Source organism: Lipophrys pholis (genome assembly GCF_963383615.2).
Source record: "Lipophrys pholis genome assembly, chromosome: 1".
NCBI lineage: Eukaryota > Metazoa > Chordata > Actinopteri > Blenniiformes > Blenniidae > Lipophrys > Lipophrys pholis.
Genome location: NC_137635.1, coordinates 43,920,243 through 43,946,386, shown reverse-complemented (window position 1 = coordinate 43,946,386; position 26,144 = coordinate 43,920,243). Strand labels below are relative to the sequence as shown.

At 46.0% G+C, this 26,144-nt stretch overlaps 1 protein-coding gene across 2 annotated transcripts; it reads right to left on the bottom strand.

Moving 5' to 3' along the window:
* Positions 1–101: 101 nt before the first annotated feature.
* On the bottom strand, positions 102–25,637 carry zfyve9a (zinc finger, FYVE domain containing 9a). Of its 2 annotated transcripts, none has more exons than XM_080486566.1 (19): positions 25,413–25,637; positions 17,894–18,003; positions 17,223–17,330; positions 13,755–15,193; positions 11,676–11,775; positions 11,191–11,367; positions 10,846–11,009; positions 8,757–8,886; positions 8,279–8,401; positions 7,528–7,683; positions 6,263–6,487; positions 4,877–4,959; positions 4,699–4,803; positions 3,776–3,926; positions 3,521–3,601; positions 2,903–3,065; positions 2,579–2,684; positions 2,327–2,503; positions 102–1,845 (listed from the first exon to the last, which is right to left on the bottom strand). In XM_080486566.1, the coding sequence occupies exons 3-19, from the start codon at positions 17,290–17,292 to the stop codon at positions 1,684–1,686; spliced, it is 3,612 nt and encodes a 1,203-aa protein (XP_080342692.1). In that variant the 5' UTR covers positions 17,293–17,330; positions 17,894–18,003; positions 25,413–25,637; the 3' UTR covers positions 102–1,683. The 2 variants fall into 2 exon arrangements, with proteins under 2 accessions (XP_080342692.1, XP_080342693.1); XM_080486567.1 differs by having other exon boundaries at positions 8,778–8,886; positions 25,413–25,597.
* Positions 25,638–26,144: the final 507 nt, after the last annotated feature.

Here is a 26,144-nt window from a genome sequence, read left to right as displayed (position 1 = left end):
GAACACCGAGCGATGACGAGATTTCAAACTGATGTCTTCTTCAGCTTTATGTACAGATCAGTTTGTCAATAAAGCATTAGAACCTTTTTTTTTTTTTTTTTAAATCAGCTGTTGAAAGGATGGAGAGCCCACAGGAATATGTACAGGTGGAGGTGTTGGTGGAGTAAAGCTCAAGCGGTGAAGCTTGTTTCGATGGCGGGCTGCTGCAGGCACTGAGCACCACGGTGCAATGCCCTCCATCACCACACGGAGGCGCCCTCTCCCTTAGCGGCTTCCTTTCTGTTACCGAAAAACTTCCTCAGACATGAATGCCACTCCTCCTTGCCACAGCATCCGTGCTACACAGAGGCATATTTTAGTTTTGTTTTTTTTACCCAGAGTTCAGTGCTTCGGGACTTCCGGCTCCTGCGGCGACACTGAAAGCCGCGGCGCTACATGATAGCGCGCTAGGGGGGCGTCAGATACCAGCACGGGGAAGTGGGAATGCAAACTGACGTGACGGCGACCAGTTCACGACTCAGGAAGGTTGTTTGGTGGATTATTTCTTCATTGTAACATCGGGGAAAAAAAAAACCTTGTTGGAAAGTGTAGCTGTTTCCCTGATGAATTGTGCCACATTATATCAAAATGCATTTGTAGGATGAGCAGCAGAGCTGATCATGTGGGTTACGTTTGTAAACCTGCTTATTCGATAGCAAATAAGAAAATGACAAAGTGACTCAATACACCATCTTGTGGTGGAAACTTGCACTGCAGGACCAACTTTGGTCGATTTTCCAGCAGCTCGTCACAAAAGTCATTAAACCAACATCGGGACTGTTGCTTTGTCGCGGTTTGCTCATATCAATTTGACCTCGTCCCAAAATATGACTTTAGTTTAACACAATCTGCACTGACTGGATGTTTCTAGCTGTGCTGTTCCAGGTCGACAGAGAAAATGTTTTTACTCAGCAGGGTCCCTGTTTGTGATCGGGGTCGTTTGAAATCACAACAATGCAAAATCAAATAGAAAATTTGTTTCAATATGAAATCATCTTTTCCTGAAGAGTCTGGCAGCAGTGACGTGATGAAGGTGAGTCGTATAACTTCTAACTCATCCAGTTTCTTTAATAAATTCCTTTTTGTTTGAAGTTGTGTTCACCAGTGAATTTAATGCCATCATCTTTTATTCTCATATTAAAGTTCAGTATGTAAGAACTTTATTTAGTATGTTTGTTTGATTTATTTTGGTTGACTTTGTCTTGTTTACATTATTTTTCTGGTGTTTTATGAGCGCTGCTGCTGCTGCTGCTCAAATAAATATACTAAAGTATACTAGAAGTACCACACCTTGCTTCACCGTGGCGACCTTTCGAGGAGGGGTTCCCTGAAACACCTGCTGAGGTAACAAATCTCATCTTTTGCTTTCTGGAGTCGTCTTTGTTTTTTGTTGTTGTCACGCAGCGAACACCCCGACGTCCCCCGTGTAGGTATCGAGAGACGCAGATGAGCAGGGATCAGCCAACAGCTGGGGGGGGGCGGGGCTGCTGGTCCTCCGGAGCCAATCAGACGACGGGTGGATGCATAGGTCTGGCTGGAGGAATGCTACGCCGCGGTTTCTCTCCTGGAGTGCAAACGGTTGGAAGGGAGGAGGCGAGCGGGTTGACAGATGAGGCCTGCAGGTGGGCGGGACGTCTCGGGGTCCTAGGAGATGATTTCCAGGATGTAGAAGACCAGCTCCATCACCACGGGCCCCTCGCTCAGCTGACACGCCCCGCTGTGGATGACGGGGATCAGAGCGCTGTCCAGGTCGCTCAGGTACTGAGGAAGCAGCGGCTGGCCGTTGCTGCCCGCCAGGTAGCCCACCTGCAAACACGGCGGGCGGATCAGACGCCTGATTGGCTGAGTGATCATCGGGAAACACTTTCTCCCGTCAGCAGTGACGCTCTGGGAGTTTCATTTTAGAGTTCACCTTCAGTTTTACTACTCCGGGCACACAAAGAACTCCGTCTAAAGCATTTAACATTTGTTAAATCTTGTTACATTATTCGGTTTTTTTCCTTCCGTATGTCTGATATTTATGTAGAAATTATAACATGAAGAGATCCAACATTTCTAATCCTGAGATGAAATTCTTGAACCAGATAGAAAAATACCAAAAATATCAGATTTTAGAAGTAATTCATTGCATCAGTGCCTTAAAACTGTGATATTTGAGGTTAAGTCCAATAGTACCTTGGGAAATTTTCCCCCTGATGCATTTCTGTAGAGTGCAACACTAAACTCTTCTCTGCAACGACCTCGCTGCTCTTCATCTCCTTCCTCCTCCTCCTCCTCCTCCTCCTACCTGGTCGGAGTCCAGCGTGACCCTCAGGCCCAGCTTGGCCATGCCGTCCTCCTTCAGCAGCTTGAGGTGCGGACACAGAGCCATGCAGAACGCCCTCGCCACGTTCTCCGTCAGCCGGCTGTGGTCGGCCGGGTCGCTCAGGCCGTTGGGTTGGTCCTCGCTCTGGAGGAAGAAGACCTGGAGGAGCAGAGGCGCCGATGTCAGCACGTCTCCAGCGATTTCAACAACGTGCTCACGCGCTCGGCGCCGTACCTCAGTCCAGCGGATGACTTTGCCGTTTGCTTTGAACTCGGAGCCGTGGAAGATCTTGACGCTGGTGATGGACTCCATGGACTTGCCGTCGATGGGGCTGATGACGCTGGATAACCGATTGAAAGAGGAAACCAAGCATATGAAACGGCGAGGAAACTGCAGCTTCTGCCTGCATGCCCTTGAGCAAGGCGTTGACCTGCCAGCTGCTCAGCTGGAGAGTCCAACATCAAAGACCGCAGTCAAGACTGAAGCCAAAAGTTTCTTTTTGTTTTTTGTTTGTTTTGCAGCCGTAAACATCCAGACAGTGAATAACCAGCGTCTCACCCTTTGTTGAAGTTGTGGTCGTCGTCCGTCCACTGGACGTAGACGAGCTCCTGATTCTCCTCCTGGTCGGCTTTACCGCACGTGATGGTGAAGTCCTTCATGTCCCTCAGAGCTTGCCGTAGAGAGTCCATGGTCTCGGCTGTGATCTGGATCATGACGCCGTCTACAAGAAAAATCTTAAGTTAGGATTACTAGACGGCCGAGGGGATTCAGTCAGATTGGGACGCCGTGACGGTTGACATTTGATTAATGTAACAATTCAAAACATCTGACAATATTAACTCTTCACCAGACAGGTTGTATTAGATAACGGCTGAAATCCTTCCTGTCTATTGAAAGAAACCAGGTTTGTGCTCAAACATGGCGAAAGCAGCTGTGAAGAGACATTTAGACTGAGAACAACCACAAGGATCCTATAAAGAGTTTGAGGTACAAAACACTAACGCCTTTCACTGCTGGGGAATAACAATCTATTCTATATCTCGGAGTCGAGCTTCTAGCGGCAGTAATAATCGGGAGTTTCTGCCAAGCCGGGCCAGACTCTTCTGAGAAAACAACCTCAAACTAATATTTCAGCATTTCTGCAGCCAACTTGCAGTTTGATGTCGCAGCTCCCACCTTCCACGATGCTGGTCTTGGCGAGGAAGCCCGACGAGGCCTTCAAAGCCCCGCTGAACACAAAGAAGCAGGCTCCGGTAACTGGAGAGGAGAAAACAAAGACAAAGGACTGATCAGAACTCAAATTCACAAAGCAATCAGAGAACTATTTTCAGGCAGTCTGAGGAGCCGGGAGGGAGGGATTGTCAGGTAAACACAGCCAGACGGAGCAGAGCGAGGAGGAAGTCTCCAGCCTGATGGATTCTGCGTCAGCACCTTTGCGCGGCTGGTGATGGATGCTGATGGCCTGCGTCTGGTAGTTCCCGTCATCGTTCTGGACGCACACCAAGTGGGAGTCGGCCCGGTCGTTGAAACACGCCCCCATGGCGAGCACGTGCTCGTTGGACTTGTTCATGGCTTTCATGAGCTGCAGAGACAAAATAATACGCATGACGAATTAAGACGGGCCTCTGGGGGTGTGCTGGGGGAGAATGGGCTTAGGAGAGGCGCTCTGGTTAAGCCGAACCGAGATGACAGATTACGTAAAGCGACACGGACGGGGAAGCAAAAGCGGAAGGATCCCACATAGTCCAAACTGTTGTGTCTCCGGTCCCGGTGCCTCTCTGCAGATCAGAAATAAAACTGAAAATCTGGAGGGTTTTAACCACTTGCTGCGCTGAAGACTCTCCTGCAAACTGCCCAAGTAACGGCCCCCATTTCACATTACTGGGCTCCCATCTGTTACTACATCGGCAGCCAAACGCTACAACCAGCAGCTCTCTGTCTACACCGGCCAAATGGTGCACGGTGTGTGTGTGTGTGTGTGTGTGTGTAGCTTCTTCTGCCTGCTGGTTCATTTACACCCTCACGGCAGCAGCCTACGTCTAACGTTCAGCTGCAGAGACCCCCTGAGAGATTTTCTTGTGTCACAAGCACAGAATTAGACGAGCTCCACCGTTGGAGGTCTGATAAGGGATCTGGAAGCGAGGCACATGTCCGTTTTCCTCGAAGTCATGAATCGGTTTGATTAACCCCTTACTGAGTGAATTTATTAGCAATAATGTGGAAATGGGCGTTTTAAAGAAATGCTTTGGGGAATCGTCACATTTCCAGAATTGCGGAGTGATAAATGTTAATGGACTGGAGGAAGGAAAAGGTGCGTGTACAGAGTGGAGTTTCATCCGTGTGGCGTTGCTCACCTCGTTGTAGCGATTACTGGGGATCTTGATGCTCGTCTTCCTCACCTCCATGTCCACAACCAGACCCTTCACCACCGGCAGCGTGTACTGGTAGTTACGGAAGTCCTGCGAAGCAAACGGCTGAATGACCGATCTGCACTCAGGAATGTTTCTAAGCACGGTTAAGAGGCAAACTTACCGCCAACAGATTCATGATGGTGTGGCCGGTCTCTCCAAAGAGAGGTTTCCTGAAGCGGACGCTGAACAATGGACACGGATAAACTGCAACACAAAGTCAGGACTTATATGTATTGGATTTCATTCACTTTTTTTCCCTTTCATGAGTGTTTTGGGCATTTCTCTCCTGAAGTCATTCCAGGTATTCAAGCACAGATTAGGTTTTCTTGGTTTCTCTTTATCCGGAAATGCAAATGCACAGAGCATCAGACCTCACACGCCAACATCAAATGCAGCGCGCCGTGCCCGCAGCTCCGAGGAACACTTCTAATCCACAAGTGCAAAATGAGGCTTTTTTTTTTTTTTTTTTCCTTCCCTCAGACACTAAAGCTTCTTAGATGACTATTTTTAGCCTTATCTCAGTAAACAGCTGGAAAGACCATTCCGCTGCAAACACTCATTAGCCGGAAATTAAAAAAGAAAAATACAATCTGAGCCTCAATCTGCGGTTCAGTGGGGATTTGAACGATGAGTCTCTCAAGAGGTCTGCTGGTCAGCCTCGAACGCAAAGAGTCGAGTGCGCAGAGAAGTGTGAACCGTTTCATGGCGACGCCAACGCTTTGTGTTTGAGAACTTGGACCGTACGTGGCTTTGTTAATGTATTCTATCCGGGCGCGCCGCGTGCAGGAGAGAGGCTTAACTGAGCCGGGCGGCGATCGCTGCTGACAGGTCTGGCTGCTGAGAGGAGAGGATTGTGGTGGATCGGAGCATTCCGGATGAAAGCCGTGGCAAAACTTCACGGCTTTGTGTGGGTAGCTTCAGGGGACGCGCCGGTGGTATACCGACAGGGTTCCTCCGATTACTGCCATACTGAGCTCTTCAGATCAATCTGGATCTTTAGAGTTTACCACAGCAAACCGTCAGACTATTAGAGGATACTACAAACCTATCATACCTGGTAAGTCGCTGAAAATCATGTGTTTTGAGGACGGGCGAGATCACACCGAAGCTAAAGCCAAAGTTTTGGGGTGAAGTGGTTAATGCTCTCGCCTCACAGTAAGAGTATCCTTGGTTCTGCGTTTTCACTTGAAAACGTTGTCGTGTAAACGGGGCCGCAGTCTCCACACAAGATCTTACTGTGTATTCACAGTGAAAAAGTTAGACTTATTTTTTTTAAATTTTGCAAAACTCTGAAGTGTTCAGTCATTTTTGTTTTGTACACATGTAACATTTCATTGTTGGGCCACATATAATTAAAATATATGAAAATGGAATTTGTTTTAATCTAGTTATTCGGAGCAATATGATGTGGCACAACTTCCAACATATTTTCTTCAACATGAACTTTTTTTGCCAACATGCTTGAATAACCTTCACCCGCCGTTTTCCTATCTGGGCGTAGACTCACATCTGTACTCGGCCCCCAGCCGCAGCATGAGGCGGATGGGGAAGACCTTGGCCCAGGGCGTCTCCCACTTCTGGATGAGGATCCCGAAGAGGTAGGGCGGGTTGGGCAGCAGCAGGTCCTGCAGCGACTGGAAGGAAGGGCTGATGTAGAGGAAGCCGCCGTGCTCTTTACTGCCCAGGAAGCTCTGTGTGAAGAACGAGTGACTCAGGTGGCTCAGCACGTTGCCTACAGAAGAAAAGGGCGGAGAAGAAGCTCAAAATGAGAGCTAAAAACACTTTCAGTGTATTCCTGGGATTATTCAGTGTGGATCCAGAGCCTTGCTTAAGTACTACAACAGTGAATTAACACATGCCTGCTCACTTTACCACCTCATGTCGCCCTCGCAGGGCTCGTGTTTCTAATTATCTGTGAGGAGGGACCAGTGGCTTCGGATGGCACACAGCACAAGAACTCCAGTGACGAGGGAAAAGCTCAGCAGTTGGGACTTGCTAAAGCCAGCACTTCTCGTCGAGGCCTGACAGACACCAGCTTAATCGGGAGCGACGCGCACAATACGTCCCCCTTCCACCGGCCTGGAAAAGCTCCCGTGTGAATATGAAAAAAGAAACCGCCCGAGGGGAGGCGAGCCATCAAAGTCAGCCGATATTAGCTGTTTTTGCTCTGCGGCATACGGAGTTTAACGCGACACGAGCAGTTTGTGAGGTGTCACGCCTGGAGGGAGGCGACCCGACGGAAGGCCGCTGAAGTCTGTACTGTTTTTAGATAAACACGTTCACATGCAGCGGTGGTGGGAAGCAACCTGGTTTCCAAAGAGTCGGTCTAATGCGCCTCCAGTGGCACAATGACAAGCATTACTAAAGTAGAAGTACTTCTATTTGTGGGGGAAGAAATCCTAGTTCAACTTCTTTGCTGGAGAAGTAAAATAAATAAATAAATTACAGGCTGTGAAACACATTTTCAATCTCAGCCAATATTGATGCTCAATATTGTTTATTTCAAACTGAAAGCTCTGGCACTGAGCCATCATTGTTTCAATTCCATTTTTAGTCATTCTTTGCATTTCATGTTTGTTTGTGTGAAGAAATTACCAAAATGTGCTCGACAAATGAAGCTGTGTTGCCTTGAGTATGGATAACAGTTACTTTCAGGTGCTTTGATCATCTCGCTGCAACTCTGAATCCTCATCCAGAAGTTAAGGATGGGCAACTGATCATTGCAAAGGCCCCATAAAGTTTTGACGGTGGAGCTGCCAGCCTCGTTCTCACCACTGAGGGCCTCCTGGTAGAGCTGCACAAAGTGGGTGAAGATGTCTTTGGGGACGGTCTTCTCGTCGGGGAGACACTGGAGCAGGATGACGACCTCGGCCTGGCCCACGGCGTGCATGCCTTTAGTCGTCACATACCAGCATTTCCTGTTCACGTCTGCAGATGAAGAGAATGTGTCAGGGTAAACCTACTGGTTCACACTGCAGCCTGAAAATATTAGGAAAGGCATTTTTTATTTTTTTTTTTAAATAAACACGCTCACTAAATCAGAGCAACACCCAGACTCACAACAAAAACAATAGAAAAGAAAAGGCTGTTTGGCAGATCTTCAGTATCAAAGTCGGATTTCGATCCCAAAAATTGCCCCATTTAAAATCGAAATACCTTGTTACAACAAATATTCTCTCACTCACACATTTCTTCAACGTGTGAGCTTCTTATACGGAATAGACACAAATATGGAGCATTATAGATAATCTAGCAAATTCAAATAACTACATGCTCTGATTATATTCAAAATTTTAATTAAAAAATAACAAAAAATGTAGAAAAATAGCCGATTAGATTTGTTTTGAATGGCCAATATTCTTTCAACCTACAACTGAGAATTTATCCAAATCAAAAGATTGAGTTGGGGAATGGGGCAGCGCTCACTCAATCTAGTAGTTTAAGGGTTAACACAGACATGTTTATTTACCATTACCTTATGAATTCATTCATTTTGCCCCAATAGGGGGTACACGCCACTCACAGTTGACGAGCTTGACCATGGCGAGCAGGTTCGCGTTGAGCACGAAGACCAGCGGGTCGGGCCCGCCCTCCTCCAGCTGCTGCATGAGAACGATCTCCGAGGGCCGCTCCTCAACCGCGTAGTCTGGAGGTGACGGGGGAGCAGTTTGGAGCAGGGGAAGAAAGAGAGGGGGCGGGGGGGGGAGTCCGGGTCAAGTTAAATAAAGAGAGACGATGGGTCAGGTGAGAGTCAAAATCAAAGATGAAGATGGAGAAGGAAGTTTAAGTGAAGAAAAAAAAAAACAACAGTGACCAAACCAAGTGAAGCAGCACAACACCAGTCATGTGAAACAACATCCCATCATGTAGAAATCTGCTCGCTCTCAGCGGTGAGTGATCGAAACATGAGCCGTGTGTGGCGCACATGAGAAACACACTTGACGGGCACAGACACGGAAGCAATGAGGAGGCAGCACGATGGTGAGGATGAGGGCAAGCACCTGTGATGTGGCCTCCCGTACCTCCTTTGACTCCGGTGGAGATGAGGATGGGAGGGAGCCCGTCCTCCGGGATCAGGCTGAGCGAGCTGCCCACCGGGCTGCCCACCGGGGCGACTGGGGCCTGAGCCGCCTGAGGGTCGAGAGGAGAGGGGGGCGGGGGAGGTGGGGGTGGAGTTAGATGCGCTGCGAGTTATAAGACACAATCATGGCACTAATGGCAACTACAGGTGAAACAGGAAGAATAACTGTGGTTTCATTTTTATTTCTTTTTTTCCATTAAGAGGTCTTTGTAACCACAAACACTGGAATAATTAATGTAAAGTAGTTAAGAAAGCAGGTTTTTAACTGGAATCTCACAGTAACCACCTTCAACGACATCTGACTTGTGCCAAATCAAACATGCAGATCACATGATCCACCACAGCGAACTTGGAACCGAGCATCTGTGTGTGTGTGTGTGTGTGTGTGTGTGTGTGTGTGTGTGTGTGTGTGATTGTGTGTGTGTGTGTGTGTGTGTGTGTGTGTGTGTGTGTGTGTGTGAGATCAAGTGCTCTCTCTATGGCGTCGAAGCAACTTTCAGTTCCTCCAAGGAGTTAATGAAGACCAAAAGCAGCTGAAGTGAGTCCAAACTAGAGTTATAAACACAACTCTAAATGAAGACGAGGTTCCAAGTATAATGGCTGTGTGAAAGGCACCTGTTGCCAACTCTCATGTCTCTGGACTTTAAAATAACATTAAGCTTCTGACAGATGTCAGATTAATACTGGAAAACTAAGCCCCCCCCCCAAAAAAAAAAATCTATCAAGTTGTTGCTTCCTAAAAGTTTAGAAATGTCAAAGACTTAAGGTTACAAGGTGTAATATTTCACTTTAAAATATTTCAAAAAAGGTCTGAAAGATAGTCATTGTAGTTCCCTTCGCCTGTTAATATTGTGATGGCTAATTGCTGTATATGACAAATTACTCTTGGTTATCACATGTCGTCTACAAGTAAAGACAATTAGAGTTCATTAAAATACTTGGATCATTTATGAAATGTACACTGATCGATATCCATCTACTTTTATGAACATTGGCCTGGTTGAAATCTCTCACAAGTTTCTCCCTCGATATAGTCAAAGTCTGAAAGCCTGGTATTTGATAGACTGAATGTTCATGTAACACTGGTGACATAGTCTAAACATGGGCTGTCAAGCATGAGGGTCGTGCGCCAAAAAAACCCAAAACGGTTCAGAAACCATCGACTTTAACTGTTTGGCAGGATGCGTTTAGAGTTTTGACTCTAAATCATACACAGTGTACTTCAAGGGAAAACACTGAAGAGAACAATCATGTTGCAGTTAGTTTCTCGCTGTTGGTTGTTTCAGTTGCTGTGCTATTGGATTAGATTCGATAGAGTTCATTCACAGCAGCAGAAGACATCACACAAGTCTTCACACGCTGACTAAGTCCAACCACTGAGTGTGAAACTGCCCTTTTCACATTCTTCCTCGGCTGAACCGAATCCTCTTACTCTTAATCACTTTCACTTGATGCATTAGAAGGTGCTAAATTATGAAAACAGTTTGAAAAGCACAGCGGGAGCTCCCATAAATCAACAGCCGGCTGAGTCCCACTTGTGGGCTGAAGGACTCGTCATATATCGAGAAGTTGTCCACCCCCCCGCGTCAGGATAACTAAGATGTTGATTTTACACTCATGTACAGTCTGTGTAGCACAATCAGGCTATTCAGTATTCGGAACAATGCTTCTGTGTAAGTTGCCCGAATCATCCTGACAGCTGATGTTTAATGAGTATACATCACAACCGCAGATTGTTTTGTCTCTTGCTGTGAGCCAAGCGTCACTGTAATAATCACTTATATTGAAACTGCTTTTAGAATCTTAATCCCACTGGGATTTGTCATTCTTAATACAGTAGGAATGTTTCTTTTGAAGTCTATTCCCTGTCCGATTGTAACAGACGTGACGCCGCTAATAAACCACTAAAACTCCCAAAGAAAGAGTTCCTTGTGGCCTCAGAATGAGCTAACAAACCGGCCTAATAGCATTAGTGGAGCTGGATGCTTTTCATGCCAAACAGGCCTAACCTCGGAGGAGTCGGACGAGGCGGATTTGTTCGAATGCGTGGAGATTGCTAGTGACTGAGAAGAGGCTGGGTTGGAGCTCGAAGGTTTGGGCGACTCCGCAGTGTCTCCATTAGGCAGGACCCCATCAGCGAACCAAACCCTTCTCTGCTCTCGTGTCATTGAGCCTGAACATAAGAAACACACACAAAAACACAACACACTTATTTAGAGTTAAGTTTAAAAAAAAAGAAGAAAAAAAAAAAAGAAAGACAACTGCTGCTTCATTGCAGCTGGGGGCAAAAATGTCACAGCAAAACGTGAAAAATAAAGTTGCAGGAGTATTTTTATCCTCGGTAAAGGTCGTACCCTCATTGCCAGGCTGCTTCAGGACTCCCACGGGCACCATGACGGTGGGAGGGGGCGAGCTGAGCACCCCGGAGGCCTGGGCCTGCTGCAGAGGGGGGATGGTGGAGCAGTACTCGGCAGGGTTGTTGGGGTTTGGACTCTGATTGCTTGCAGGAGCCTGTGTCTCCCATGATTGAGCTGACAAGGGAAAATATCATTAGAAAGCATGTCCATATATATATAATTAACTAGCCAGTAACAGTATGCCTAAACATTCTGCTTAGGTTTACTTGATTTTGCTGAGCTGGCTGTTTGTGAGCCATGGTACCAAAGTGTTTGCTTATGACTCCTCGGCAACAGCATGTAACTTTCTTTAACTATGAAAAATGTGTTGTTGTCAAATGATCAAATTCATTCACCATTAATGACCAAACTGTGTCAAATCAGCCATGTACATTTCTAAGAGGATTAAAAAAAATTGTGTTTCTACTTGCGCTGCAGCTCACCACTTGTCAGAGCAGAATGGCAGGTGACACAGACACGCGCCTCCTTCCTGTCCATGTACATGAGTCGACACTTCAGACTGCAGCACGCCGCACAAAACACCTGACAAGAAAACGGGAGACGCCATTGTGAAGACAGTAAAAGGTAAAGAGCTGAGAAGACCGTTAATTGATAAGCAGCAAATGTACCATTTTATGTGTATTGATTTTCTGCACATGGCCAGAGCTTCAATGTAGCTGCAGCTGCGCTTTCAACAGATTAGCATCTCATTACACATCATTACCCAGTAACATGTATTTAGTAAATAAACAGACTGAGAGTGTATGATCCTTTTAATTTCCGAGCCACATGGCACCATCATAACCTTGTTTGTGGAGGCAGCACTCTGGCCGAGGACGGACTGAAGACCCCGCTGTGTCCATTGTTTGCGTCCCCTGTGCAGGTGTTAGTAATACTGCAGCACCAGCTCAAAGTGGCAGAGAGTGTGTGTGTGTGTGTGTGTTTGTTTACCACCATGGGAAATTAAGCAGCAGTCCGGCGGTTTTCCAGTGCAGTGTCAGCGACCACGTCTCCCGTTTAGAGCACTGTGTGGACACCCTGACATGTGTGTGGGAGGACAAACTGCTTGAAAGCTACCTGCACAGCCACTGAATCTATCTGCAAATATAATGCTGAGAAAGATTCTGTCCTTTAAAAGCGCCTGCACTTAACCCACCCTCTTTCTCCGACAAAGCTTGTTAAAATAGCTGATGGTAGGTATTTTTTTTAATTTCCTGAGGTATTTTGTCTCTATTAAGCAGCATCTTTGTTTATTAGTGTTTGTCTGAATCACTTTTCCCCCTGAATCTGACCGGTGTTTTATTGGAAGTATTGGCCATTTTCTTTATTTGTTGGTTTGTGGTCTCACAGAGAAAGCCAAAAAGTGCTTCAACACCACTCTGAAGGTTTGCTCCAGGATAATTGGAGTCCAGCAAACAGATTGATGATCCCTGTGGGGGAGGCAGGTCGTCCAAAAAGCTTGGGATATAGTTTCTCGATAGGACCGCGTCCTTTCCCCTGAATTTTAATGCCCTAAAAGCCGTCGTTTGTGAGCAGCAGCAATGAAGACAAATCCTATTCCAAGCTTCTTCCTGCCTTCATCCGTTCGGCTGCTGAAGTTTGGGAGTTGTGCAGGTGATAGATAATGTAGTCTGCTCCTCTGAATGCTTTATTGTGCATCTTTATTGTGCATCGATCAACTGCTGGGGACTGATGTAGTGTAAAAGGACTACTTTTCTTCAGTATTGGGTGAGTGCCTACAAAGTATCCTAAAGAGTAAAAGTGTAATAAAATTCAATGATTTAAATCACAGACATGTTTCAAATCACAAATTCGATCAACAGTAAAAGACATGGTCAAACTCTAGCTGAGCTACATGTGCAAAGTTAAGACCTTTTTTTTTTTTTTTTTATATAAAAGAAACTTTCAATTTGAAACGGACAAAAGAAACAATTCCAGCATTTGTAGAGTACTGGTTGACTGATTGGTGACTTTCCCAGACCATAAGCCTGTTCATTCAGTCTATTTCGAGTCTCAAAAATAGGTTGGAGGTTGATATCGACCACTAAATTATTGGACACAGAATTACTCTCAGTAATTAGAAGTTGTGCTCACAGATGTGTGACGTTACAAAAACAAAATTGTTCCTCTGCGTTTATATTTTTCCAAGAAATGGAGGTACATTTATGATATTAATTTCCATGGAGGTATACTATGTTTTTCGAAACAAGACCTGTTGTTTCTTCTATTGCTCGTTTGTGTTTTTGAAAAGCCACACTGGGCTATAAAATGTGTACCTACAATCTTACACAATGGGGTCTTTGTGGTTGTGAGAAGCTGATCACCAAGACAAATCTTCATTGAAACGAAAGATTTTGAGTTAACTAGTTGAGTACAGATAGTAGGTTTAGTATCAACTGTTTATCAACTCAAAATTGACTGAACATATGGTGTGCGATACTAAAATTGTCCATATAATGTGAGCTATTATCTCCAGCTCATTTACACAGTCGACATAAAAGCAGATCTAGCACATCACTGACCTTGCCACAGGCCCTGCAGTGGTGCCTCCTCTTGGTGAAGGTGAACTTGACATCACATTTCATACAGACGGGGGCCTGGGAATCAGGAACCCACACGGGGGCGACCTCTCCCAGGGAGCTGGCAGGTTTCTGGCACAGGGCGCCCTGCTGACCCGCCTGGAGGTCGTTGTCCGGGCTCTCTGGGGGCATCAGGGAAGGAGAGTGGACGACACCGTCTCCGTTGGCACTGACTATGCTTGGATCGGCGCCGCCGGGCAGCGGTTCAGCTGGCGTGCCTCTCCAGCATTGGTTCTCAAGGTTCTTGTTCTTGCTCATGGCGGACGGGACAAGCTGGTTTTGGACCTGGCTGGACAGCGGCTGTGGGATCTGCAGTTTGAGGCTGACCAGCTGCTTGGGTCGAGCCCCTCCGTAGGGAACACTGACCGGCTGCAGACGATTGTTAAGTTTTGGTTGGATGCTACCTGAACCCACTGCTCCACCATCGCTGCTCTCCAGCTTGCTCTCCTCCATCTCTTTTTCCTCCGTTACAGAATCCTCTTTGGAGGGGACAGGAGAGGGAGCGAAGCCCTCCTCCTCCTCATCCTTCTCTGCTGTCTCCTCAGGCTTGGAGCTGCTCCCACTGTCCTGCTCCAAGCCATTTGGAAGACTTGTTATTCTGAGGAGCTGGTCTATCTGTCCCTCCAGACCACATGTACTTTCCTTCTCCTCCGCTGCGTTCCTGTCAGAAGACACGCCATTCTCCTCCAACCCACAACACGCAGCCTCAACACCTCTCCCCATATTCAGAAGTTCTCCCTGCTCCTCCTTCGAGTCTGGAGTTTGCTTTTCTGGACCAAAGTTTTGTGGAACAACCGCACTGCTCTCCTCTTTAAGGCCGACTCCATTATGCGTTGTCAGCTCCACATTTGGAAGCGTTTTCTCAGACAGACTTTGTTCCTCTCCCAATCCTACCTCAAAGGTAAAGTGAGTGACAGCCGAGTCTCCTGCTCCAGCTGAGGCTGCCGTCTCTTCATGTTCACCCTCCTGCTTGGCAGTACCAGGCTGGATGTCTGCAGGAGGCCTTATCTCTTTGTGGAGCCCATCTGACTGCGGGCTGCCGGGGCAGCCGTTCTCCACAGCTTTACACGCCGTGACAGGGGGCGGCGAGAGGTCGTCAGTGCCCACCAGTTTGCCGATGTTGGGCTGGGGGAGAGGCGGGCTGTGAACGTCCGCCGGCCTCTCCTCTACCCAGGACGGAGTGTCCGGCCCGGGGTGTCTTTTAGGGTCCGCTCCCGGAGAGGCACTGGAGGATGAATCGGGGGCGGTTTTAAAGGGCAGGGGACTCTCCCGGGGGCTGAGGTCTGCGTGGGCCAGCGCGGGGTTCAGAGAAAGCATGTGTGCCGGTGGGGCCAAGATCTGGGTCCACTTGGCATCTGAGAGAATGGGAGTGTCAGTTTCATCTGTAGAAGAAGATTAAAATAAAATAAAATTTCAGTCAACAGACAAGTTCTTTTTTCTTAAACGCAGAAAATTCCTTGATCAAAATGAGTCAACTGCATCTAAATAAACCAGATTTATTGAACTTTGTATTGAGTTGCATGCCAAAGATTTCCCCCACATTTTCCGGAAACCTTCCACCTTTCTCGTCACACCGACGCCACTGAAAAAGAGATCATGAACCCAGTAGGGGCCGTATAAGAAGCTTCGCATCACGTACTATACAGAACTGAGACCAAGACACACATTCCCAGGTGATTGAAGGAGCTATAAATGGCAGAGACGAACCAAGGGACAGATTCAGAATTGAGGTTGGCATGGAGTGAGAAATTAGTGTGTGCATGAACTGGGAAATTCAGGGAAAGTGGGCCAAGTGGCTCCGCCACTGGGAGCCATCAGTCAAGCTGATGCATCTACACTTTGAGGCACGAGTAGAAATTCTTATATTTATCATGAAGGACTTTCTAACGCAGTCATGTTACCTACTGTACATCTCTCTCGCTCCCCCTCCACAGGAATTCATGCTAAGCTGTTTTTGTGCGAGGCGTACCAAGTCCAAGCGTACACACACACACACACACACACACACACACACACACACACACACACACACACACACACACACACACACACACACACACACACACACACACACACACACACACACACACACACACACACACACACACACACACACACACACACACACACACACACACACACACACACACACACACACACACACACACACACACACACACACACACACACACACACACACACACACACACACAGTTAATCTGCCAAGCTGGATCTCTGGCAGAGGACGCGGATAATCACTCACAGCCAAAACACACACTGAGCTAACAGTACCATTAAAATACAATCTGTACGTGTGTGAGAGAATCAGCAGGAACTGCAATTTTGCTGGGGTTATATGCCATAAATACAGAGCAAAGGAGCAGGGTTAACTCTGTAAACACACCGTTTGACAGGAGCGCCTGCAGGCCAAAGCCGAGTAGCACTTTACAATTAACACAAATAAACTTTGTGAAATCAAGAGTCTACAAATATGACTAATAAAACTTCTTTAGTTGTGATCACCAAGTGTGACGAAAAGAATCAGACAGGCCTCTTATCTCGCACTAATTACACATTTTAGGCCCAAGGGAAAGAAAAAGTTGTATTCCCTCTGTGCTCGTCCTCAATCACTGCCCGTAAATGTTACTCAGTCATCGGGTGTTCTCTGATTGTCTGAAATCTCCATGACTTACTCACAGTGGTTGTATAATCGCACTCGCGGTGCTACACTTTTGTCCATTTGTCTTTCGTCGGGTATAAAGGACTCAGGTATAGTATGTGATATTTTGCTATTCATTTTTTGAAATTAAGAACATATAAGGACAATGCAATCAGGATATGACTCTATTGATGTTTAAGGGTTCAGTTGTTAGGAGTATTTAAATTAAGAAGCGAACCAGCCGTGCTGTGACCCGTCTCGTCTGTCCAGCATCTAGTCCAGAGTTACCAAACATTAGGCCCGCGCGCCAAAACCAGCAAGAGAAGAGGCTCTGATCCAGCCCGCCAAACCAGCAAGCAAATTGTGGAAAAAACTATTAATTCAAGGAAAAAAGTTTTTTTTTGAAAAACAAATTCCTTAAGAGGAGCAGACACAACACAACAGAGACCCTGAAATCTTTGTGGGGAAACCAACATTAGCCTCAAAGCCGTGCTGTCAGGGTGAGTCTGTAACCACATGCATAACGCTAAAGCTCGTGACGTTTCACTGTGTTTTACACCAGAAGGTATCTGAAATTGGCTTTATGTTCAGATTGTAGTAATTTTCAGTGGTAATCGTTTGGTTTTGTGAAAACAAAGATATTTTCATCACGTATCAAGAAAAAAATAAATAAATCTGGATGAACAAAAAACAAAAAGCTGAACTGAAGTGATATTACTTCAATATGACATGCTGGAACTTTTCAAGCTCACCTTCGTTCTGCTCAAACTCGTCCAGCACCTTGTCCAGGTTGAAGGCCTCGGCCTGGAAGTAATTCTCCATGGGTCTAGAAGCTCCACCCTGCCGACGGCCGCGTGAACCTGGAGGCAGGACGAGCTTGAGCTCATTATTCATTAGAATGTATAAAGCGATTTTGTAGAAGATGCCTAATGGAAACATAAAAGTCAATTCAGTGTTTCTAAAAGGAGGAAAACTGCAGATCAGCATGTCTCCACCACCGCTTCACCAAAACAATTTGATTATGCCTTTTTATATAAACATTACACTGATGATCACAACGTTTGATGATTAATGTTATGGTGATTTTCTAATCGACGTAGATCTACACAACAAGTCCATCCAATAGATGATGCATGATTAATGAGCTCAAGTTTACCTGTATCATCAGTATTAACATTAGCTTTTACAGTCCACTCGGCACACGCTCTCGATTAGGCGGAGGTTGAAAACAAGCTTTCACGACCTGCTCTGTACTTCAGACGGCGGAGAGGTTACATTTAACCAACAATTGTGAGCAAGTGTTTTCTTTACCAACCTCGCTGGAACCTTTCAGAAACGTACCATTTATTTAACTATTCGTGTTCGAGGTATAAACTCAGTTTAAAAACAAATTGAGGGAAAAAAAAAAAGAGAAGCTGCTCACCTGCACAGAGGTCCTCCTCAGCAGTCCCAGGCGGTGTGTTTTTCCCCACTCAGCAGGTTTCCCGTTCCCTTCTCACTTCGTCCAGTCTGGCAAGCGCCCAGCGCCCACACCTGAAACAGAGAGACAGTTCACAGAGCTGCTTCGCCACTCGGGAGCAAATCGGGATAGTGTTTGATACGGTGAGTCTCACTACAACACACGAACAGATCTAAGCTCACGTCAGTGTTATACATCAGGAAACATCTGACGGAATAAAGTCTCACTTGCTCTCATCAGTACCTTTTTTTACGTTCTAAATTTGTTGTCAGTTTACATATATGTTGTAACACTGTTTTTACAACTCCTGTATCAAACTATTAGCTTTACTGCTTTGGCTGAAGCTACAGCTTCTAATTTTTTTTTTTTAAACAGACTTTATATTATTAGCCAAATAAATATCATCTTTCTGTAATGACTTTATTAACCAGCACAACAGTTTTACTCCATTATAAAATGTTTGCACAGCTTATATTTGACTAACTTGATCCTGTTTAGATTCTCTCAAAAAAAGTAGGTATATGCATGAAACTTTCATATAAAATGGTTTATTATTCTTATATTTATTTCTATCAAAGCACGGGCGATGACTTGCTGTTACATGCCAGGCCGGTAATATAGTTAAGCTTGGTGTGTGGTTGGGTTTATTTTCTCTCCCTCCTCCTCTGTCTGCTCGCAAATGTGATCAGCTTAATCGCCTGCACCTGTGGCTCCTGTTGTGTCTTCTGAACTGGCCAATCATGGCCAGAAACCCTCCTTAGAAAAGGGAGGCTCGTCTTTAGTTGATCCTTGTCTGCTGTGATCTGATCTCTCTGTCAATTTGTCCGAGAGTGGTTTGTAGTGGGAGGCGAGGACTTCTGGTAAGTTTGGGGAACCCTGTACATTTTTCATTCACGTAGGTATTCCCTTGTCAGATACACTAGGTTATTAGGTTGCTGCCACCATTGTTTTGATTTAGCCACTGTTTTTAGATGAGTCAATCAGGTTTTTGGTTAAAGTTTTGTTTGATATAGGTGAGGAATAGTAAGGCCTGGTTATATTGTACTTAGAATTTTGTTAGGCACAACCCCCAGTGCCAACCTCCTCCACAACTGTATTAGTTTGGAATATTTAATAAATCTTTGTTTTTTGTCACACCACTTTGACTCCTTTCACTTTTTGATTGTCGTGTTTACGTCTTCACTTTTCCACCGAAGGACGTAACACGTGCTTTGAATAAAAATAACAAGAAGTCAATTTTCCCGAAACTAAAGATTTGATTAGGTTTTTTTTTTTTTTTCTTCATTTATGATCGTCAACTGGCTATTTTGTCGTGCGGGATATTCACTCTCAACATTATTTTCCAAAGACTGATCCGGTTTCCATACAGATGCATCAGGCAGGTTGGTGTGCAGTGGATGAATCAAAAGCATCTCGGTTCATAAACAACACACTGCAGCATCCAGCTCGTCACGTGCGGACGACGTTATCATCCACCGTCAGCCGTTTACCCACCCGGGCTCGACGGGGCGGCCGGCGTCATGAATGGAAAGCAGCTGAAGGGTGAATCACTGCACACACAACCTGCACAGTGTGTCCTTGCTGATGAGAAGACGCCGAAATGGGGAAGTGATGGATGCGAGCGCGTGGCCACGAATGAATAACGGCGAGAATGAACTTCAGGGTCATTCTCATAAGGACAGGAGCGGCCGGAGATTACACCAGAGACCAAATATTCCGCAGAGCGAAGGCCTCCGTAGAAGAGCTAAGTCATCACATTTTCCGCTTCTTTTAAAATGTGAGCATCGGGCAGCATGTCAGCACAAAAGCGTGGAGACAATCATGCAAGAGGAGTCAAACGTTGCATGTGGACGTGGGGACGCACGATGAGACTAAAGGAGGTCACCGTTCTCAAACGCAAACAAAGGACAAAAAGCCCAACAAATCAGAGCAATCACCGAACTGGCAGAGCTCCGGTGCTTTATTTAGAGCGTGTTACAAACCTTTGGACAGGCGCAGTCCAGATGGAGTTTGATGACTCAGTCTGTGCAAACCACAGCTGACGTCACCCCAGTAAACACAAACCGTGACATTTCAAATCTATGATGACCATGTTTTTAATTTGTTCTGCATCAACCAGCAAATTCATCATCAGCACGCAGGTAGAAAAGACCGTGATCAACTGATATACGGACTTTTACTTCATGCGACTGAAGCACAACACAACTCCGAATGGATAATGAAGGGACGACCTGCTGGATATGTGTAGATACAAAAAAAATTTTTTTTTTTTTTATGATCCCACAGCAGCCAACAAGAGAGAGAGAGAGGTGTTTAAAGTTATGGGAGAGCAAGCAGTCCTCACATCGCAGCCACTCGCCTCTGAAGAGCAGCAACATCCAAACACCAGCATTTACCCTCGTCTGACCTCTGCAGAGTTTTCCTTTTCAAACTGAATGAAAGACTTTCTAAAATGGTCCGTAAGAGTTTTGACCAACACTCATTCACACACACACAGCTCTGTGGATGGGAGCCCATCCCCGATTAAGATTTAATTACCCTGCAGAGGCACTGAATAATGCATCTTCAGTCAAAGTACGAGAAACAGTTGTATTTTTAGACATGTAAACTTGGAGCGATGCTTTCAAAAAAAAGAAACGGCACAAGTTCCTGAGAGCGCGTGTCACTCAAGAGGGAAAACTGCTGCAGCATCACTTGTGAAACCAACACGCTGCAACTCACCAGCTGACGGACTAATCAGAAACTATCAGTGTGTCATGCAGCCCGAGGTGAAACGGGAATATCAGGATCATGCATTTCATAGCAGCCGAAGTCAGAGCAGCTCTGCTCGTGCAACCAGTTTCACGGTCATCAACCTAAACACAGGAACATGTTTAAGGTCATCACTACAACACAATCAACAGTAATTAAATACATGAGCAACAGTATTTTTTTTTTTTTTTCTATTCTGAGTTTTACAGAACAAATGATTCATAAGTACTTCACAGTAGTACGACAAGCCATTTTTACAAGCACTAAAAGCTTTTAATAGAATTGTATATTTGACTGACTTCCCTGGCCACGCTCTCAAATAAACAACTTTTTTGAGACTCGTCAACTACTCTAAAGTGGTTCCTCCTCAAGCTTTTACCTTCCACAAAGGCAAGTGGAAGCACATCTTGTCACGATGAGCAGAGTTCTCTAGTTGGGCAAGTAAATTCCATTTATCCAGAGTCCGGCTATCACTGTTAGCAGCAGCCATTGTTCCTACAGGTTGAGTATTTCTGGCACACCCTATATGCTACATTCTTTAATTTCCGAGTTGAAAGTACAGCCGAACCGCACAAACTCCATCTCTCCAACTTCAGCACGAGCCAGACATGCTAATAATGTAATGACCAAACAGACCACTAACCCAGCTCGACAGGACATCCTGGCATGTCTGCTGGATTAAATAAGACGAGGAGCATTCAGGGCGAGGACGCTTGGACATACCAGAAGAGTTCATTAGGTGTTGGCTGTCAAGACAAGACTTCATGTTTTTGTTTCCTGTTGAGGAATGCCAGGTCACATCTTCGCCCATTGGGTGGAAACCTTACAGAAGATGTGCATTTATCTATTATCTGTTCAGTTAAGACTGCTTTAATTCTGGTGTCTTATTTTGATCGGGTCTATTACATCCACAATAAAAATCTGATTCATCAAATGATAGAAATGTGATGCTCTATTAGATCATTTCAGTCGAAGTCCAATTATTATAATTGTGTGATTAATCCCAGTTCAAAATCATTGTGAAGACTAGACAATATTTTTAACTAGAATAAATCTATGTTTTCAGACTGAAGTCTCAGCCTCTGAATTATTGAGGAGATGCTGGCGAGGTGCGCCCTCCTGGTTAGGAGTCACCACCTGACAACTGCATAATAATAAAACCTGCTTGGAGAATATATGATGCATCTTCATCGTGTCTCTGACAGAGTGAATATACAGAGTCGTCACACCAGAGATTTCGAGCAAAACATGCAAAAATGACAAAACGGGAAAAATATACCTGACAAAAAAAAAAAAACGTTAAAAAAGCCTTTTGAGTTATGTATTATATAAACAAACCTCCTGATATGATTACATGAGCAGGATATGTGCTTTCCCCTGCACGTTTCATCACACTGAGGTGTGTGTGTGGTGCCAGTGATGAAGAGCTGTGCATTAAAGCATGATGAATGGGGTGATGCGGTCCTGACGCAGGACTTCACAGGCCTGCCATTGGCTGATTCAGTACAACAGGGTGGGTGTGCAGCACCTGACTGCACAGCTGCTGGGTGTCCCCGAGTCAGCACACGATAACTCACCAGGAAAAGTTGGAGTTTGTTTTGGACGCACCTCCGTCCAGGTCATTTCTATTAGAGGACGTGTTGGATTAAGCTTTGATCATTTCTTAAAAACTTTATCCTTATAGATTTCACCTGATGATATGAAATCTGTTATTTGAAGCTGAAGCCACGTGTGAATGAAAACACAATAAAACCAAATAGAACACCGGCAGCTTTGCTTGGTCTTATATTTGACTGTCACTTTGCAGGTTTTCTATTTATAGCAGCAATATTTACTTTGTTCTTTGAACTCTGGAATCAACCGATTAGAGAATGAATCCATAAAGTTCGAGGCCTTTTCCAGGCATCTCAAGTTTTATTTATTATATACAACCCCTGCTGCTTTTTTGTTACATGTGAAGAAGGTGATCCATAGAAGATGGATGAATTAATAAATACTACCGTCTGTGTGCTGTAATAATAGCCTTTAAAGATCTTACAGTCTGAACCCCCTCCCTCTTTTTCCTTGATACTTCCCAGGACTTGCAGGCTCACATCCTGGTAAACAACGCTCTCAGTTCCATATCCTTCGCCGCTGCGGTCCAGACACCGTCTGAGGGTGAGCTCAGGAAACCTCAAATTATCACTTCCGCGCTTTTAGAATGGACTGACATCACTTTCTAACAACACGATCGCATGACTGAGTGACACATTATTACGTAAGCTTCAACGCCCTGGCTGGGACTACACTGGGAGTGGTCCGACCTCCGCCTTCTTGAAGCATATTTTCCCCGTTGCAGTACAGCTGGAGATGTAATGAGTGAAACGCAGAACACGCTACAGGTTGGCATGATCCAAAAAGTCTTGCCCACTCCAGAAATGAGATAATTCCTTTGACAGCAGATGTTGAAAAGGTAAATCCACTGAGACTGGAAGAAAGTAAGGTAGGGATGATAGTGGTTGCTTGTCCTGCCCTAGAAAGAGCCGCGATGCTTCACAGCAAGTGTCACAAGCTATTAAGCGCTTCTTTTCTCCGTCGTGTTTTGATCTACATTTAACCATCACAAGACAGAAAGAAAAAAAAAAATAACACACATCGCGGGGAGACAGGCTGCCGGGCTGCCGTCAGTGAGAGACTCGTAATAATTTCTGAAGGCGTACAGTAACCTACATCCCCTGCACACATGAGAGAGTGTCTTTGCATGGCCACCTGCTAGATCACTCTGCTCAAACAGTCCCGGAGGAGTTCCCACCACCTGAGGAAGCTGCAGGGTATCGTCTTCTCTTGCTTCAGGGAAGAACAGTCAAACATTTTGCAAGTTTTCAACATCAAATCTAAATGAAAATATGGCATGTAACAATCAGACAGAGGAAGATTCTACTTGGCTGCTGTCACCAAGTAGATCTGCTTAGTTTCTCGTCACTCAATTGAACTGGACTCATACGACAGATATTTAATGTCCTGAAGTGCCTCGGCCATCTGATCAGGGTGGCCCGTGGTCGCCTCCCTGTTAAGCCAGCTACAAACTTTTTTAACAATTTGCACCATCCCTTCACAAAAAAAGAAACTGGCGAAACATGAAGGGAGCCCTCATTTATGTGTTTTCGGAAAGAAACCCCTCAAAAGATTTGTTTACATCCCGCGTACCTTTTTTTTGATGCGTAATACGTAGCCACAAAGCGCCTATTTAGGTTTACTCTCACTTTTCAGAGCGTCATTTCATACCGCATTTCTATCAGTAGGTTAGTTGGCGCAGGTCGCAGCAGCAGCCGAATTTCTTACACTGTCACAATATTAGCACAGGCCGTCTTTGGTCGCAAGATCATGACAACGGCAGAGCTGGAACCTGCTTGACAGTGCGACGTAGGACCACCGATTTAGAGCCAAGACTAAAGATATCACCAATATTCTCGCACGATTGTTATCTTTCGTCTGAGACGGCTGAAAATCGCACAGTAAATAGCGGCCTTTAGCGATTCAGCATGCATGGCAGACTGGGAGGAGGCCCCCCCGGGGTTGGTCCAGGACTCACTGGAGAGATTACATCACTACTTTGGTCTAGGAGCCGGAGGAAGTTGCAGGGGACAAGGATGTTTGGGCTTCCTTGCTCCCTATACTGCTGCCACGGCCACATGGGGAGGAAACGGTAAAGATGGATGGATGGATGAGTGGATGTCTTCTGAAGGGACAAACATGTTTACAGACATCAGACCTGTCCTGGGTGTTTCCTGCCTTTATCCACTGTAGATTGAAGAGAAATTGGATAAAGTGGTGTAATAGAAGATGGATGGATGGATGGACTATGTGTTGAGGCGTTCTCTGGAGATACAATGGCTGATGGCCATTCTGTTTGGACCCAGCAACTCTTGTCCTGAACCAATCCCTCCAGATCAACCTAGAGGATGAATTAAACATCTCTACAAACCAGAATGACCATGAGCAGTTACTATGAGTGGCAGTGTGGCTGCTGCCTGCAGGCCAAACAGCCTCCTCGGGTTGATCATTTCTCACTGGGAGATTTTTATTTTTTGGGGGTAAACACAAGGGGAACTAACTAACTAGCAGGTTCGAACAGTTGCGGGTTGTTTGCTCCACAACTTGAGCAGCAGCGTTAGCAGGCTGCTAGCTCCAAAGGGAAAAAGGCCACGACTAAGTTTCCCCAAACTGTTCCCACCGAGTTTCACGAGGATTAAGAAATGCAGATGACTGATAGAGCTGAAGGGCAGCGGGGAGGAACGGGGAGCTGAATTATCTGGGGTTAGTCCAGAAAGCTCCAGCGGGAAGTCGTGCTGCCGAGCGGCGGCGGCGACCAGCAGCTCCGGCAGGTCACTCGCACGGGCAGCGGCTCGGTGGGCAAACGGCGGCTCGTCGCAGGGGGGGGGCAGGCAGAGGACGTCAGAAAGCCTCCCTCCCGGGTTAAACTCAGCCTATTTCACACAGTCACTCGGAGCACTCCTCCCGCCCCGTCGCACTGCGAGCGTTTTCTTGGATACACGACTCAGCGCAGCGTTGTGTAATTGACGTTTGAGGCTCGTGTTACGGCGGAATCTCCGCGTCCCTCACCGGGAGCCAGCACGCTCGCCCCGGCTGCATCCACCGCCCGCCGCCGCCGCTGCAATGGCGGTCGGTAACGTTTATTATATCGCTTGCAACGGAGCGGCGAAACGTCCTGGGAACAAATCCACTTACTCACCGGAGGAATCCTCATCTCCAGGCTCGGTCCAGAGGAGACCCTCCGACCGCCGCATCCCGCCCGCCTAATCGCCTTTGGATTCTAATTCTGAGTCTCCCCGCGAAGACCCTCCACCAACGCCTCACTCCAGCAGCACAAGTCGGAAAGTACAGCCTGTAGTCTGCCGTAGTTGTGCGACAGCACTCAAGGATCCCTCCCCCAAGGTTTACCAGGGAGAAACACGGAGCCGCGTCAAAACCCTCAGCGTGGACGCTGAACTTCCGGATAATCCTGTCAAAATAAAACGTTTGTTCACAGCCGCGTCTAAAGAAAAAAAGGAGACTCGTTCAAAAGTTGTCTCCCTTATTTATTTCATAAAATACGAAGAGAAGTCACAATACTTAAAGTTAAACATACCTAAGGTTTATGGTTAAAAAAAAGAGTACAAATCTGATTTTATGAAGACTAACACAGAAAACAAACAAAAACAAAACATAAACCATTGGCGAGACTGTGGCTTGTTTGGTAGAGTTGCCGTCTCTTAGTTGGAAGGTTGCAGGTTTGATTCCCAATCTCCCTTTTGTCCCCATGTTGGAGTGTCTTCGAGCAAGACACTGAACCCCAAACTGTTCCCGATGCATGGATGGAGCACTTTGCACGATGGCAGCCACCTCCATCACCACCTGGTGTGTGAATGAGTGCATGAATGTGATCAACCGTGTAAAACACTTTTGGGACCACTCAAACTGTTTA

Excerpts from the sequence above, each read along its gene's own strand:
- zfyve9a (XM_080486566.1), bottom strand. The coding sequence starts at position 17,292 with ATGGAGAATTACTTCCAGGCCGAGGCCTTCAACCTGGACAAGGTGCTG. Across the intron at positions 3,927-4,698 it reads CCAGTAATCGCTACAACGAG|CTCATGAAAGCCATGAACAA; the intron begins GTGAGCAACGCC and ends TTGTCTCTGCAG. Across the intron at positions 3,602-3,775 it reads CCATCACCAGCCGCGCAAAG|TTACCGGAGCCTGCTTCTTT; the intron begins GTGCTGACGCAG and ends TCTCCTCTCCAG.